Source organism: Aphelocoma coerulescens, chromosome 5, assembly GCF_041296385.1.
Source record: "Aphelocoma coerulescens isolate FSJ_1873_10779 chromosome 5, UR_Acoe_1.0, whole genome shotgun sequence".
Taxonomy (NCBI): domain Eukaryota; kingdom Metazoa; phylum Chordata; class Aves; order Passeriformes; family Corvidae; genus Aphelocoma; species Aphelocoma coerulescens.
In genome coordinates this window covers 22,609,582-22,626,425 of record NC_091019.1, presented here as the reverse complement: position 1 = coordinate 22,626,425, position 16,844 = coordinate 22,609,582, and the positions used below count along the sequence as shown (strand labels likewise).

The window sequence follows — 16,844 nt, the reverse complement described above, 5'->3', positions numbered from 1 at the left end:
ACACCACTTACTAAACACGTCTTACAGAAGAGCACTGAGATTATTATAAAAACCATCTTCAAGTAATGCTTTTTATTCCTTGCTGCATGTTCTGGCATCCCAATCCATGAAATCTTATAAAAACCACCATCAACTCTACTATTAGCAAGAACCCCCACTCTCTCCTTTTCCCTTTATTGCATCAGTTTATTTATGAAGGAAGATACCAGGTTTTGTGAGGGGTGTTTTCTATTGTGTGCTGGTTTTTGTTTAGTTTGGGTTTTTTTAACCTGACCAAGACTGTTCTCATTTCCTCATCTTTCACCCAAGACTCTTTGTAGAAGTAAATTTTAACTGCCTCGACCTTATAAACAAAGGCAGATTTACAATGCTCTTTATTACTCTCCCCTACAGAAAAGTATACTCAGAGTCATGTTGTTACTGTCATCTCTTCCAGGAAAACTTAGAAGTAGAGCTATTCATCTGGTCATCAGCAGGGGAAAAAACCCACTTTGAGACAGAGAGAAAGTGAGAGTGACCCAAACAATGTCAGGTCAACAAAAAGCCACAGCTTTCAAAAAGCAGAGTTATAATTCAGTTTTTTATTCACAAGCACAGCATTCTCAACATTGGCACAACCAGGAGATTACAAAAAGAAGAGAAGCTGTTGCTTTCCTCTCTTCAGGGAGGCTTCTATCAATGCACACAGATGGCACAAAAAGACAGGACTGATTGGCAACTGCTTCACATCAGTAAATGCTTGTACTTATCAGCAAAACCACAGCCAAAAACACAGTAAGAAAGAAAACTCACAAGACTATAGCCAAATTCAGTGTAATGTTATACTCACTTGCCAATGTCATCTTGATCAGCAAACTTCTCATCGTTGAAGCCAAACTGGTCAATAAAATTGGACGTCATTTGTTGCATCTGATAATCAGAAAAGGCCTGGCAACCCCAGGACCAACGACAGTGATATAATAATTCTACTAATACTCTAAAATCTATTTGCCCATTTTGCTTCAAAGAAATAAAAGTCTATCTAAACTAAATATAAAAGGACAGGAAAAGGATTTGTCTTAACCTCTGAATTTTCAAAGGTAGCATCAACTACAACCCTACTTGCATTTCCTGACTTGAAAGCCAATCTAATAGCTTTCAATAAAAAAGTTAAATCTGTAGCTTAATCACATTAACCAGCACCTTTCCAAACGCACCCCAAAGAAACAGGGAAACAACACTATGTATAAGAAAAAGCTGTCTTTGCTCAAAATAACATGATGTTATAAATAGTAAGAACCAGAAAAGTAAACTATATATACATACTAAAGCACAGCTGCATATTTATGATGCAGGTATCACTAGCAATATCAGTCCAGGGCACACACCAGCAGCATCTATTAAATATCTAGAAGAATGAAACCACTGAACATTTTACATCTCAGTGCAGTGTCACTGACACAACTGTGCTGTTTTTTAAATAAAGGTGCCAGTGTCAACTGCCAGCAGATGGGTATATACACACTAAGGTACATGTGGGCATCATCTATCCATAACAATAGCTTTTGTCTCTAATTTCCCAGCACTATAATTAAATTATAAATTATTATACATCATCTAAGGACTTTTAATAATGTTATTTCCATGTGTAAAGTCAGCCAATGCTAAGGTATTCTAGGAAATAGAATAATAATAAAGCTGTCATGTCAACTCTCTTGGGTTTCTTGCCCAGGTAGCTGAAGGGACACAGTATGGTGGTAAAGTTGAACAAAGTGAATATGGAAAGAAGACAAAAGAACAATCAAAAAACCCCAAGTTTAGATTAAGGCATTATAAAAACTGAAGGAAAAAGAAAATATATATAAAAGGAGGAGGTATACAGCAAGACAAACTTGAAAGAAGCAGCACTGGACCATCTGCATTTCTCCAGATTAACTACCTGGAACTGCTGGGATTGCCTAGGCACAGCAGGTCACTAAGGGGATGCATGAAAAGCACAGAGATATTAGAAGATCTTACTTTCTCACTAAAGCTGCTACAGACAGCACCCAACTTATCAAGTTTTTGTATAGGTACACCTTACAGGTACAAAAGCACTTAAAGAGATAAAAATGCATCAGATTCTTTAAGCTTGAACCACCACCCACAATTCAAACTTAGACAAGCAATTACTTATTATAAAAACTACAGAAAATGCATAAAATACCAAAGCCAGTCTTAAGACTAGGTAGTTACTACACAGCTGTCAGTGTGATCTGAAAGATTTTGGTTAGTAACCCAGACAAGTAATGCCATCTAATGCATCTGATTCCATCTAAGTGATCTATTGGCAATCTTGTGCCACAAGGCTCCCAACTCTTTCACTACCAGCAAAAGAATTCAAAGAGATGCATATTATGAGTTTGGTAAGAGAGGTAAGAGAGCTGTGTGCATGCACACATGTCTAAGCTTTAATTTAAACCTTCTAGATTTACATTTGCTTGTGAGAGTAGATAAAAGTTCCACTGCTTTTTAAAAAATGTCTTAATTTATTCTTACAGAAAGAGCAACTTAAGCTGTTAAAAGAATTCAACTCACCTGCTGCAAAGAAGAATCCTGTGAGAAGCCAGTTTCTTTAAAGTCTATTTCATCATCACTGGAAGAATGAATGTGGCAGGTAGTAACCTATACAAAGAAACTGGGTCATTGGCATAGTATATAATGTACTCATTTATTTCAGATAAAAGAAATTGTTTTAATGCTTTGTATTTCTGTTCTACTGAAAACTGTGTAGTTTGGAGATAAGTTTTCAATTAAGTTTTACTGTTATTACATCAAGTACCTCCAAGCACATATTATGTATCCAAAGAGCCAATTAATATTATTTTTAATAAGCCTAAAATTCTTCGCCTTCACATGATCTTTCTCTTGGTCTTTACCAAGAAGTAGTTTCTACCCAGAGGAAAAACAACATTTATCTGCAAGCACTACACACTTCTTTGCATTCACAGGCTCAAGAAAAAATTGGTCCTGTTCACAAGTTGCAAAGTTTCAGATGAATTTCCTGTTGCTTCTATTGACACCTGTTAACATCATGCTCCACTTCATATTTATGTTGAAATAGCAAATTCAACAATTAATTAGTCTTATAGTCCAAATAACATAAGATTAGCACAAGTTAATGAAGCCACATGCAAAGCACTGCATTCCTGGAGAAGTCAGGTATATTAAAATTCATGAATTGGTCTGCTGACATCAGAAACTGCCTCTGCTTATTAAAGTCTCCAAGTGATTACTCTTAGACTGTATTTTTGACATGATTACACAAACTTCTTCTGCCTGAGTTTAGTGTTTTTCCAAAAGTGTAATCACTACAGCTGCATGCAGAAGAAATGTGGAAGGTGAACAAGAGTATGCAAAGTTCCTTAAGCAAGGTCAGTAACACAGGCAGTGGAATGCTGGTAGCAGTCTTCTGTTAAACTTGTATTGGGTCATTTACATCCTGTAGATAAAGCAGTCAACACCAGCTCCTGAACTTTTTAGTTTGTGCTCTCAAGCAGACAGGAGTTTTCAAGTACACTACCCTGAAGAAGTAAAGAAATCCTCCTTCTTGTAGATTGCCTGGGATTAGCTACACTACATAATTAGCTATTACAAACTGATCTTCTGCAATATGCCTGCACAAATATTAATGATATGGCTTTAGCTGAAAAGTAAACTACAGAATTATCAGTTCCATAGCTCAGCAACTTGAGGGACTCCTTACAAGTACACTGGATTTTGGAAGACTGATAATGCTGCTGACAAAAAGAAACTGTCCAAGTAAAGCAGCAGCAATTTTCATACCTTACCCATCACAACTTACCAGATCCACTGTATTCCTCTTGTTAGTTTCTCCTAAAGAGTTTGTGCAGAATGTTTCCCATCGCTCTCTGACCTCCTCTGGAAGCTCTAGCACAGGAAACAAAAACCCCAAACCAATTAGAAACTATCAACAATGAAGCAACACCTAATTTTCAAATATTTTTTTCTGCTCTACCAAAAATACTGGTAAGAACATATACATCCTCCTAAATTCATACATGTAACTCCATCTAGCAAACAAGTCCAAACAAGCTCAGCATCTCTGCAGCTATTTCAGGGAGTTTTGACACTGTTTGAAATGAAAATACTTAAGCATTTGTTTAAGGATGGCTACTTTAAATTGCATGCTTCAGAAGTAATCCAGTTATTCTCTTCTTTAATCCAACAGCTGCCTTCTAATTTAAGTTTGCTTAATTTCCTCAGCATTTGATAATGAAAACCCTGAAGATAAAGTTAAGACCACGAATGAATACCTTTGATGAGCTGCTGGACTAGTGTGCTGTTTGGCCCCTTATCTGTACTGTGCACAATGCAGTTTGCTATCCTTGTCAGGTGGCCCATGTAGCCGTGCCTTCTTCCTCCTTCAGCCCTGCAAGAGACAGAGTTCAACTGCCTGCACTCAGAGTGACTCTGATACTGTGTGTTGTTATAAAACACTGCCAGAGTCAGGATGTTACACAAGACAAACAACAGGGGTTCTTAAGTTAGAGTCACATCCTAAAACCACAGGTTCACAACAATACTCAAGAATTTAAGGTATCAACTGGTTTGATTACACTGTTTACACTGGCCAGTTGAGGAGACTTAACAAGCACATCAAGTACCAAGAAGGACGTACAAGTGTTTGTACCGCTCGTGCGCGCGTGTGTGTAGAAAGCAAAATGCACAGCATTAGCAAAATAATGACAGAATTAGCAACAGATTCAGAGTTTTTAGGAAATTTCTGTTGCTGAGAGCATTTTGCAAAACCCCGAAACACCAAGTATTCCCTCAGAGCTTTCAGCCCATGATCAAAAGGAAAAAGCATTCTTAAGTATGCTTTAGTATTTCAGGGCTTCTTAGTATTACACTTAGCATACCCATCTAAGCTAGGGTCATTGCTTTCCTGAAATTTAGGAATGACATTTACATGCTTACTAAAGATAAAATTACAATGCCATTTAAATATTTCAGACAGAACTGCTTTGCAGAAACAGGAATTACCAGATGTTAGAGCAGTGCTCTGAACACCTATTGCCAGTTGGAACCATTCTAAATCTGCCCAAATGGCAATCATGAGAGGTCCAACTTGAACTGATTCTCTAGCATTTAGCTGCAAGCCAACCAAGCTTTTCTTGATCCAGTGCTTACAATACTAATACAAAATCAGTTTAAGGTTTTGTATTTTAAATAAAAACCAAGAAAGACCCACTCACACAGCTAGGCAAACTTCCCATGACTGAAATCTCTGTAAAGTGACTGCAGCTCATGAAGTAACTTAGGCTATACAAACACAGATCACATGATTTTATTTTCCACCATCATCATCTAACAGATGAGGTAACTGAAATTAAGTTATGTCTATGCAAGATATCATGAATAAACTACCACACTGTTTACAGAGTTCTTTGGTAACAAGTACATTCTAAACAAGCAGCATATGGTGATAGCAAAGGTTATAGTTTCTAATACAGGATATGACACAAAGTGCTTCTATTTGACAAACCAGACTGACTTGTCACTGCCTGGCCAGAAAGTCTGGAATACAACTGTATCTTTTGTTAGCAAATGCTTATTAATCCCAGTGCACCAAACAACTTCTACTATATCAGATTTTTACCAGAAGAAAGCAGTCACCCTTAAGCTCCTAGAGCTGCTTGAAATAACATTAAGTGATAGAATACGAAAGGACTAAAAAAAATACCCATTTCCTCAAACAGCTAAGCTAAAAGTACCCTTAAAGATTTATCTTTTACAGCTGGAGCCATACCTGTACAAAATTGGATAAAGAAGTGAATTAATTACAACAGTCTGTTTCCAGATAAAAGCACAACCTAAGGTTTGAAACACTATTTTCTTCATTAGTATTCACAAACGTAAGACTAAATATTTAATTAAATCATTTGTATTGTAAACACTGGATCAAGAACAGTCTTATCCAAGTAAAATTTAAGTTTTAGGTTGGAGTAAGAGATAACTTTTTATATTTCTCTCCTATGAGAATCTAATTGTCAGTAAAGTTGGCAATTCTCTATAACCTCAGGAGAATTGATATAAAATGGAAGACATTCAGGAGAGCATGTTTTCTACAGTTAAATTTAGCACATTCCTTTTTTTATTACCCCACCTCTTCACCATCCTTATTTCCAGGTCAGTTACATTAGCCGTAGATTTACTATCTGGTTCACTTAAGATAGGAATAGGAGTATTTTGGGGAGTGGAACTGTCTCAACATACCATCAAACCAGCAGCACTACCCCAGCTAGTTAATTCAATATTTTGACAGGTCAGAGCTAACATTTACTGTTCAGTATCTCCTGAGCTAAAATTATGTACAGGACTTCAAAGAACTTTTTACCACCTCAGGTAATGACTGAGGATTTTTTTCTCCTGCTACAAAAACAGTTTCAGATTGTTAGCTACTTGAAGCTTACATCCTTTCAAACACATAATTTTAGAAGGTACTCTACTGCTGAGGAATTGGCTTTTACTATTTAGGCGTCCAATGCTCCCCAGTATGTGATATGCTTTGATGTGTTCACAAATAATTCTCAACTGCTTACTGGGGAAAAGTATCTCCTGTCCTCTCTAACCTTATAGTATGCTTCTGTACTCTAACACAGGTAAACTTTAGAGATCACAGTAGTATCTTACACATGGCAAGAATGACAACTCTTGTGTTCTTAAATGGTTACAGGAAAAAGAATTAAAATGCTACCAAAAAGTACAAGAGAAAGCTTTAACCCAAACATACAAGTGATTTTAGAACTGGCTAGATCACTCCTGAATTGGTTATACATTCATTTCACAACCCAAGTCTTATTTAGACAATTGCAGGGAATGAGAAAACTAATTACTCACTGTTTTTTCTCATTCATCTCCCACGCTTCAAGTATTCTTTCTATTAATTGGCACTTAAGGAAGAGCTGTCAAAAAAGCAAAATATGCTTAGTAGCAGTAAAGCAGAACACTATTTATGCATTTTACAGTTGATACTAGAGTCTACAAGACAATTAATTTCAGGTTCACTAAAGGGTTGAATGCCCAGCAGTCAGATCACAACCACAAACCTAAAAGCTAAACCTGTATTAATCCTACTCCTCTTTCTAAGTGCTGAGTTGCTGTAGTAGCATAAAGCTACTGAAATAGCAATTTTAAGTCTCAAAAATAGGAGGAACTTCAAGGAAAATAAATACTTGCATTTCCTCACCGTGCTCGCTTTGGAGCAACAAAAAAAATCGACTCTATAGCAGTTTCAGGTTTAACACCCTGAACTAACACTTTAAGTAAAACCAGAAAGACATTCTTTTTCATTCTATACATTAAATAGAATTGCGGTGTATTTTATGTAAAATTAACTGTGTGGGAACAGGAAAATTCAAGAGACTCACAAAACACAACTTACATGTTTCAGTAAGAGATTGTCCCCCGTGGAATCCTGATCTGTAATTGTGCCATTTTCTGTGTTTTCAAGAGGACTCGCAAGAATCAATGCAATACAGATTTCTACTTGACTATGCAAAAAGTTATTCCACGTATACTTAAAAAACATGTCCTGAAAAACAAATTCACCAAGGTTTACACAAACCAAGATCTTTTCATTAAACATAACCAATAGTCTCACCCACCTAATCATATGAATTACTACACGGGAGGAAATTCTTTAAGTTTTTACACTAAATTGTGCAAGAGAAAATTTGTGACCCACAAAAACAGTAATTCTTGTGCTTACCATTATCTGAATGCAAGGAATACTATACTGGATCAAAACAAGAATGCAACTGTAACTGGATTTATTGCAGGGGTCACTAGTAATGCACTTTCAGACTATGAAGATGGGGAGAATAATGCTCCCCACTTACATTCCTTCTGCCAGCTGCTGCCCAGAAAGTCCCAGAGTCAGAAGTGTTATTTATGACCTTAGAAGTCCTTGACTTTTTTCAATTCACTTAACCTTCCTGGTATCTATAATCCCCTTTTATAAATGTGCTCCTAACTTCAGTGAGATTCCTTACAAAATTGTATCTACCTGTTTTAAACCCATCATCCACTAATTTTATCCTCCTATTACAGAAAGTTACCTCAGATAATCTAGAAGCAGTTTAAGATTATTAACAAAGCACAAGACAAATACTGAGGTTGAGATACAATACACAGCGTCCATTTAGTCATGTTCCTGCTTCTCCCCATTTTTTCTCTTAAACATAGGAAAGATTTTCTTCAAGCCCAGTTATTTTAGGCTACTCACTGCAAAATGCAAATGATTGCTGTCACTGGCAAAATGTAATGAGTTCTGGAAAGATGTGCAGTGATTGGAACAGCATTGAACAACTTTAGTCTCAAAGTACAGCTAAAGGTCTTCAATCTACCTTCAGTCCTCCTAAACTAATGGCATTATCCCGTAAGTTTTCCTAAGTCAAGTCTGCAAAGTAAAACATGTGCTGTTTCAGCAAACAGGAGGAAGCACCAAGGCTTCTATGGCTACAATCACTTTTTTCCTTATGTAAAACCTGCAACAGAAAAGTGTGTTCAAACCTCACTGAACTTAGTTTACAAAATAATCTATTTACAAGAACATGCAAGTATTCATAGTGTGTATGCTCCCTTAGACAATGGATCTAGGAAAAACATCAGCTACAGTGAAGTCAGCTATTTGTATAAAAGTTAGTACCTGTCTGCAAACCCAATTGGCAAGAAAATTTGAGATGAAAACATTTCAATCACACTGTATTAATCAGTCACAGGAAAAAGGGGTTTTGGACTAAAATCAGGAAAGAAAAGGTATTTACACTTTAAGCTTGCAACTGCCAACTCAGAAGTTTACATATTGTTATTCACAAACTAGCTGAAGTTCTACATGATTTGCTAGCTATCTTTTAATCAACCAGTATTTGGATTTCTTGGGTGAACCTGAACACAAAGAATACATCTGCTAAAGTGGAAGTATGAGGTAGGAAGTACTCAAAGTACATATTCACATTAGCACAGAGTCAGGTAACTGAGTTTGCTGTACACCTCCATGCTTTGAAATTTGAAGGAGTACAAGCTAACAAGAATAACTGCTCCTTTACAGGACATGGCTGAGATACCATTTTGTAGGCCATATATTAAGTGAGGAAAAAGGGCTTTGAGGGATCAACTTAGGAAAAAACCTGAAAATAGCAATGAAGCCTTGAACAGGGCTGAAAACTTGAGAACATCCAGTTGAAAACAAGCTTATTAAGAAAACCACGTATTTATGAAAGTGCAGCAAATAAGAACCATTCAAGTGGTCAGAGGAAAATGCTGACTTCAGACTGATTAACAGTAAAATCCAATCTTAAAACTTCTTAAACCAAGCAATAGACATCACAGTACAAAGGTGCTGAGAAGTTAGGCTGGAAAACTACCTGCAGTGTCAGAAAAAGCAGACAAGATCGTAATAGCAATCCATAAAAATAAAGAAGACAGCATTAAGTTCTTACCAGTATTACTCCTATGCTGTTAAGCTCTATAAGCTCCTGATTCACACTGCTTGTATTTGTCTGTAAAAGGCTAGATATTAATCTAATCACATTTAAACGTGTGTTTCCCACAGGTGGATCCAGTACACCCCAGGTTGTCTTCATGACGCTTTTCTGAAAAAGAAAAAAATTTAATACATACACCCATTAAAATATCTTTTAAAAAAATCAGTTCATCATTACTATATACAATGACTGAGTAGTGCTTAAAAATAGACACATTTAGTCCTTGAGCAACTCTTACCTCCATCCTGCAAAAAACCCCTATTTTTAATTCAAAATAGTGTAGCTTATCTTAATTCCATAGACAGGAAGCACTAAAATCAGTCACATGAAAGCAAGAACTTTGTAAACGATTGCTAACTATAGACAGGATCTCAAAGTAGATGAAGTCTACTCAACTTTGAAAGGAATTAGGAGATAGTTCCTAAGAAATTCTTCTCACTCATTAATCCAGCTATATTCTGCATTACTAAAATATACAGAGAACAGCTAGGCGGACATTCTAAATATATTATAATGCCTCAGCAACCATGACTATGTATACTTTAAAACAATTTCATTTTCATTTCTCTATTAAAATCTGCAGCACCCAGTTGAGGGTGGAGTGCTCCAGCTGAAATTCTGCCAATGAAAATAAATGTGAGTAGAAAATACAAATGGATCACAGGTAAACTCCCTATTTATACATTTTTTAACTTTTGCAAGAACATGACATAGTTAAGTTGCTTGAATCACTTAAAAAGCCAAAGGAATTTAACATGCCTAGAGCACAGGGATGTGTCATGGAGCTGGTCCACTTGGTCCCAGAAAGTCAAGAGAATTGCACAAGCCTAATGTGGGCCATTCCGAAGTTCCAAACACCAGCAGCATCTATAGTCTGTGTTTCCTATCCAGATAGGATTTCCAAGCAGAAAATAGGACCTCTCTTGAGAATATACAGCAAGTCTCTTTTCGTTGCTTTCAGAAAAAAGTAATTGCTTCAAGGTCATTTTGCTAATTAAACAAAGTTTGTGCTGGAAAAGCACAAAACACTGCTGTTCATTATTACTGTTTGCCTGAGCCAAAGCTCACAACAGGCTAGGAAGTAGCCTGGGCACTTGGCCTGAAAGCTGTCAGACTGGGTTTTGGTTGTTATTATAGTCTACTTAAAGCAGACACATGGTGAGTGTCGCTTCAATTAATTTGGTAACGCAAGATTTCACTTACTTTTGGAGGCTCAAGTAGGAGCTCATGGAAGGATGAAAGTCGAGCTTTTATGGCTTCTAAAACACTTTTGTTGACAGAGTATGTGGAATTGCTCATGCCTGGAGGACAGATCTCTATATGGCCTTCAAATCTAAAACACACATAAGCAAAATCTGATAATCAGTATCAAAACTAGTTGTAAAACACCTCTGAGGGATGTAACAGTTCTGAAAGGATGCAAAAATAATGAAGAGGCAAAAAATGCAAAACCACAGGGTTACACGTACATAAAAATTAAGTGTTACATAATGGTTGAACAGGAGATTTCCCCAAACATTAGCCCTAGCATTTCTATGTTTATTGTGCTTGAAATCCCCAAAAGAGTTTTGAGAATAAAAATTACATTTTGATTTGCTTTATTGAAGCAGATAAAGAGCTTCATTTGTGTATTCCAAGCAATGTAAGTTGAATGTACCAGAGAGATCTGCTCAGCAGTTTCTCCAAATGAAGTTGCAATAACATTACAAATAACTTTCTGGAAGTCAATATTCAGTCACTGCACTATACATATTTACTCTATTCCTTGTATCCAGGAACAAAACTGATGAAACCTAGCTAGTCTGATCTGTCAATTGGTACTTACACTAGCTTCTAGAAATAGCTGCAGAAAGACGAGTCATTTGGTGAAAGTGTAGTAATGCCAACCACAATCACTTGATTTGCATTTTAACTCCTTCAGTTACAACAGGTCACAGAAATGGTTTGGTCACAAGTACAAGGAAGGCATTTGCTACAGCAGGCATAAACCAAGTGAAATAACAACACTTACGTCTGTCGTCTTGTCTCAAGTAAGGTCAACAGGATTTGGATTGCACTGACTATCGCAGATTCATTTTTTTCTTTATGAAAAATATTAGACAGAAGCTGCTCTATGATTTCTTGTCTGAAAAGGAAAGGATTTGCACCAGATGACACCACTTCAAGATACAGCTGTTAGCAGAAGTAACTACTATTTGCCCACATAAAAAAAAAAAGGAGAAGGGAATACACGAGAAATCTTCTCTGGCAGAAACATACACTTAGATTAACTTAAAACCAGTAAGAGAACAAAGCCGAAGTCTCCCATATTTAGCCTGCACAGTATCAAGCTGACCTCCACATGTAAGATCCCACTCAATTGGCAGCACAGGAAATACTTTAATGAGACAACTCCTCTCCCACATTCCCCACTAGAAAATCCTCCAGGTGTGCTCTGCTTACTTGCCAAGTTATTTTTCATTACACAAACAAAAGATGGTAGTCAAGAAAATTCACCTGAAAAGCAGAGCTTGCCACTTCTGAAGGTTTTCAAGGTCAAAAGTTAAAAACTAGTTTCTTATGAAGTGAGAATAAAATCAAAAATTCAAACCAACTTACTTCTCTAAACTTGCAAGCAGTGGATCTGGTTCTGAGCTGTTCTGTACTTGTAACATCTGATCTCTGCTTAGACGAATAATTTCACAGAGTGACTGTGATGCATTTGAATGCCTCTGAAACAGAAAAACAGTACTTTTCACTACAAGAGTAATAGCATGCTGAACTCTAATTCTTCAGTTAAAAAAAGGTGAAATCTTCAACATGGACAAGAGCTCTCATACCCAAAAAACATTCAGGCAGTAGCTTTATGCTATAACTAACCCTTAACAAAACAAAAAAACCCTTGAAGCACAAGGCAAGAATCTATTTCCAACATTAAGGTGACAAAATATGAGAGCTGAATCTTCAAACAACTCCAAGTATGCCTAAGGCTTCTTATGGATTTCAAAAAGGGGGCAGGGAGGTGAACAAAACCACATATATCCTCCCTCAAATAACCACACTTAAATACTGAAATGAGCTTACTGAAAAAAAGCAAGCAGAAAACAGTAAAACTAGAAGTTCTAAGACCATGTTGTACAGATGAACAGACAGACCCAGGAGAGTGTCACACCAATACTTACATCTTCATCTTGAGACGGGTGTACAATTTCCACAAGCCGCTGGATAATTCTCTCCTCATTTAGCCACTGTAAAAATGTTTGTGGATGTTATCTAAGAATTTTTCCCAAGTGAATGAATTAAATGAATTCACAAAATTGAAAGTAGCCTTTTGACAACTGCCACAAGTCATACTGTCAATACTTCTAAATAAGGATTAACAATACTTCAGAAAAAAAGCAAAAGTATTGTTTCTGAGCCATAGTAAAAAAAGAAAGCCTTAGGTTAATTTCAGCAAACTTTGATGACAAAAGTGTGTTTGGTAAGGTGCAAAACAATTTTAAAATTGCATCTGTCAGGTATAAGTTAGGTATTAAAGATCAGGGAAGAGACTAGCCACTTGGGTTCTAAGTTGTCCCCAGAAGCACAGGGGCTTCACTGGTAAAGTACTGGCAGCTCAGAAAAAAAAACGCAAAACAAACAAAAAACCCCACAAACCCCCATACATCTAATTTCAGCATATTTAAGAAATAAACTTAGTAAAGCCAGCAGAAGTTAAGCCAGCTTAGAGTTCACACATGTCAGACAAAAATTCTAAGACATTTTACTTACATTTAGCACTTCTTGCCGGGGCTGTGGAGGTTCTATGCAAGTCAGTAGCCTGAGCAACAAGTCCATTATAGCAGAGGTCCCTATGTGCTTAATAATGAGGTCTACAAAATCATGCTTCCTCTTTAAAAAATCCACAATCTGAAAATTAAAAGTAAGCTTATACTTGCTTCATGTATTTTACATGACAAATTACATCAATCACTTTTAATTTCACTCTTCTACCAAACTGGGACAACAGATGAGAATTTCTTAAACACTTCTGCCACTTAAAGCCTGCAGTACAAGACAAAATAATACACAGGCAGAGAACAGCAAAAGTGGCACAGGGCAGATCCATACTACATGCAGTATGTCCTGAGCCTCCTCTCAAACCCACCTTGTTGACCATAACCTACTTATAATCCAACACAGTCAGGTTTTCTTTTTGATAAGAATTAGTCTCAGCTTGGAGAGCAAAGCTCAACACAGCAAAATTCTTAACATAATAAAAACAGTATCTCAGGTTTGAGAGTCAAATCTTTGCAGCTACTTGCAATATTGGGCCACACGCACTGAGTACAAGAGCATTTCTGAGCAAGGACTCCAAATGTTTCTAGCTTTGTTCTAAATAATTCTTCACACCAAGTCAGACTCACCATCACTGATTCAAGTCATTTATGTTTGCTTCTAACAGGCATAAATGCAAATACCAGCATATGAAACACTGAGCTAAGCTAAGCCAAAACACTGACTGCATAAACAATCAAAAGCTTAAGCAAATCTGAATCAAATATATCTTACTCATCCAAGTGTGTTTTTTAATCCTGTGCATAACGAAAAGGTGTCTTCAGCTAGCATGGAAACTGAATGCTCTCGTTTGACTCTGCTGCTATCCCTCAACCGTGTAGTCTTAAAGCAGAATTGCTGAGTACTACAACTTTATCAGAGCACTTCTTAAAATGGTGAGTTTGCAAATAGTTACCTGTTCCGGTTTTCTGCTGATAAGAATACTTAACACCTTGCTGAAGAAACTGGCCAGTAGAGGGTTTAGAGGAGATTCATTTAAGAGGAAGCTGTACAGTTTCAGGAGTAAGGATTCCTCTTCTCCCAACCTATCATTGATCTGTGAGACATCTGATGTAAGCAGCTCACATGATATGTTTGGGTATCTGGGGAAAAGAAAAAATTATCCATCATTCATACTTCAGAGTTCTCATACTTCCAGCTCTGAATTCAGAACCTGGTAAGGCATCTGACCAAATTTTCAAGCAAGGTTGGCCTACAGTAAACAAGCAAACTAACACAAAGTAATAAAACTGCACAATCAGCCTATAAGCTGTTTTCATTTAAGAAGTGGACTACTTCGATCTTCAGTAGCAACAGAATACCAGTAGGGAAGTTGAGAAAGGAAAGAGCAAGTATGTATTTTAGGATCTATTGTTATATCCATCTGTTCAAGTACTGACCTCTTATTTGCTTTAATTTTCAACTCTACTAGAAACATTTACAGGAGGCTTGGTTTACCAGAAATGGTGAAGTTCAGCAACTAAGAGTGTAGCTTATTTCACATTATTTTAACACACTGTTTTAAGAAAAAAAGCAGCTTTCTGTATGGACAACACTAAAGTAGGCCAAAAGCAGTAGAAGTACTTTTATACAAATTGCTACACAAATTCTGAGTTCGAACTTCCTCAGCAAGCCAGAAATCATGGCCATATCCCAGAAGGAAAAACATCAGCATTTAGACCCTAAGGACATTCTTTCAAGGAGTACCACAAATCTTCTAAAAGGCATCTTTAAAACATCTTACAAGTCAACAAAACAAAGTTAACCATGGAGCTATACTACCCAAAAAGGGTTTTTGTCCTTTGGACATGAACTGGTTTTGGAAGCATTTGTGGGTAAGAAGCTTCCATTTGAAAACTATGCATGTATTAGAATTATTTATTTAAAAGTTCCATGAAGCCTCTTGAAAACAGACTTAATCTAAAACACACCAACATTGTACTAGACACCAGCACAAAGGGATTCACACTATCAAACTAACTATCAGATTAAGTTAGTCCTCTTTCCACCTTCCGAATCTTTCCCAACCCCAAAAGTTTTCCTACTTATATCGAATTTTTTCATCCATGTCTTGAGGTGGCTCTTCAATAATAAATGAAACTAAGTCTTCCAAACATTCTGACTTCAGCAGAAACTCTATAAGTTTGCGATTCTGAGCCTTGCACTCCTGTAGAACATCCTCTTCATCCATCAATTCCTTCAGCGTTACATCTTCTCTCTCCAGAAGTGTATCTATGTGCGATGACGAATGGAGATCAAATTTCCAAAACATGCTGGTCTGTGTAAGAAAAACAGCAGTATATTAGCAGTAGCCATTACTCTAACATCCAAAGATGAAAGTTAGGCAGGGTTTTACTTACATGAAAGGAACATGCTAATTTGCATTAAAGAAAACAGTATAAACTTTGGTTTTCAATTTACTAAATTTCCTTTTCCCATTCCTTGTTTTTAATCTATGCATTGAGTCAGAGATTCAGAACAATTTGCTCAGCAATTAATAGAGCTGGGGGAAGATGAAATGGACAGAGCATAACTGCACTGAAGTACCACCCCCACCATGGAAGAAAACACCTATAAAGGTAGAGGAATTAAAAGAATTTTAGTTTGCAGGCAGCACACTTTAGAGTGCAGGAGCTAATTTCAACACTATGCTGATTGTACCTGCCTCCACAAACCTGACAGAGGAGGAACATCAAAGGACAAGATGTGTTACACAAGTATGTCAAGGGCAGTGGCCCCAACCACTGAAATACTCTAAGAGGCTGTAACAGATGTGTAAGAACGAACAACTTCACCTTTTCCTATAAAATGCTTTGGCACCTCTATATTAATTCTGTTTCTCTAAGACACCTTGTGAACAGTTGCTATTGAGACAACTGTGCTATCAGAAAAGAGTATTTCAGTCTACAATATATCCAATAAATTATTGCTTTCACCTCTCACTAAGCTCAATACACTCACTTCATTTCCCTCCAGCCCTGAAAACAGGGCTTTTACATGACATTTGACCTCTGACACAGTATTAACTGGGCTTGAATGAATGCAGATTTTAAGTGGACTGAAGAGAGATACCACAGATACTAGAACACAGTAAGAAAAACCTTCCTCTCCTTACAAGTGAAAGCAGTAGTTTTGAGCAGCACTCTTAAAATGAAGAAACACTCCTTTTGCTCCTTTAGGAAATGTTTACCAAATGTGAAAGACTAATTCAATGTATTAGTTACCGCTGTGCATTAGGAACATCAGCTGTGAGGACAGGTAATTAAGGCAGAGAATTTCAGTGAATTATTTTAGCAAGGACAATTCTGTAAACTGTAGGCTGTATACAGGAGCAAGCTTAAAGGCAATAATCCAACAATGCTGTTGTCACACTCAAAACATCCCATAAAAATTAGAATAGAAATATCCAATTCTTTTGCAACTAAGAGGCAGCATTTAAGCACTTCCTTTACAGCTACTTTGAACAGCATTGTGTCAAATTTAGTACTTGAGCAGTTTGGAAACAGAAACAACCTCAGG

At 36.8% G+C, this 16,844-nt stretch overlaps 1 protein-coding gene across 6 annotated transcripts in view; it reads right to left on the bottom strand.

Annotated features, from left to right (window-relative positions):
* PPP6R3 (protein phosphatase 6 regulatory subunit 3) overlaps positions 1 to 16,844 on the bottom strand; it is a 54,340-nt gene that overhangs the window by 17,098 nt on the left and 20,398 nt on the right. For 5 of the 6 annotated variants that reach the window (XM_069017091.1, XM_069017094.1, XM_069017092.1 and 2 more), the window contains 14 exons: positions 15,371 to 15,603; positions 14,242 to 14,428; positions 13,281 to 13,418; positions 12,692 to 12,757; positions 12,129 to 12,241; positions 11,542 to 11,655; positions 10,734 to 10,863; positions 9,486 to 9,638; positions 7,427 to 7,576; positions 6,883 to 6,947; positions 4,296 to 4,411; positions 3,824 to 3,909; positions 2,557 to 2,643; positions 830 to 927 (listed from right to left, as the gene is read on the bottom strand). In XM_069017091.1, the coding sequence (XP_068873192.1) occupies positions 830 to 927; positions 2,557 to 2,643; positions 3,824 to 3,909; positions 4,296 to 4,411; positions 6,883 to 6,947; positions 7,427 to 7,576; positions 9,486 to 9,638; positions 10,734 to 10,863; positions 11,542 to 11,655; positions 12,129 to 12,241; positions 12,692 to 12,757; positions 13,281 to 13,418; positions 14,242 to 14,428; positions 15,371 to 15,603 (1,736 nt within the window). The remainder of the gene's footprint in view (positions 1 to 829; positions 928 to 2,556; positions 2,644 to 3,823; positions 3,910 to 4,295; positions 4,412 to 6,882; positions 6,948 to 7,426; positions 7,577 to 9,485; positions 9,639 to 10,733; positions 10,864 to 11,541; positions 11,656 to 12,128; positions 12,242 to 12,691; positions 12,758 to 13,280; positions 13,419 to 14,241; positions 14,429 to 15,370; positions 15,604 to 16,844) is intronic. The other variant, XM_069017096.1, reaches the window with a different exon arrangement.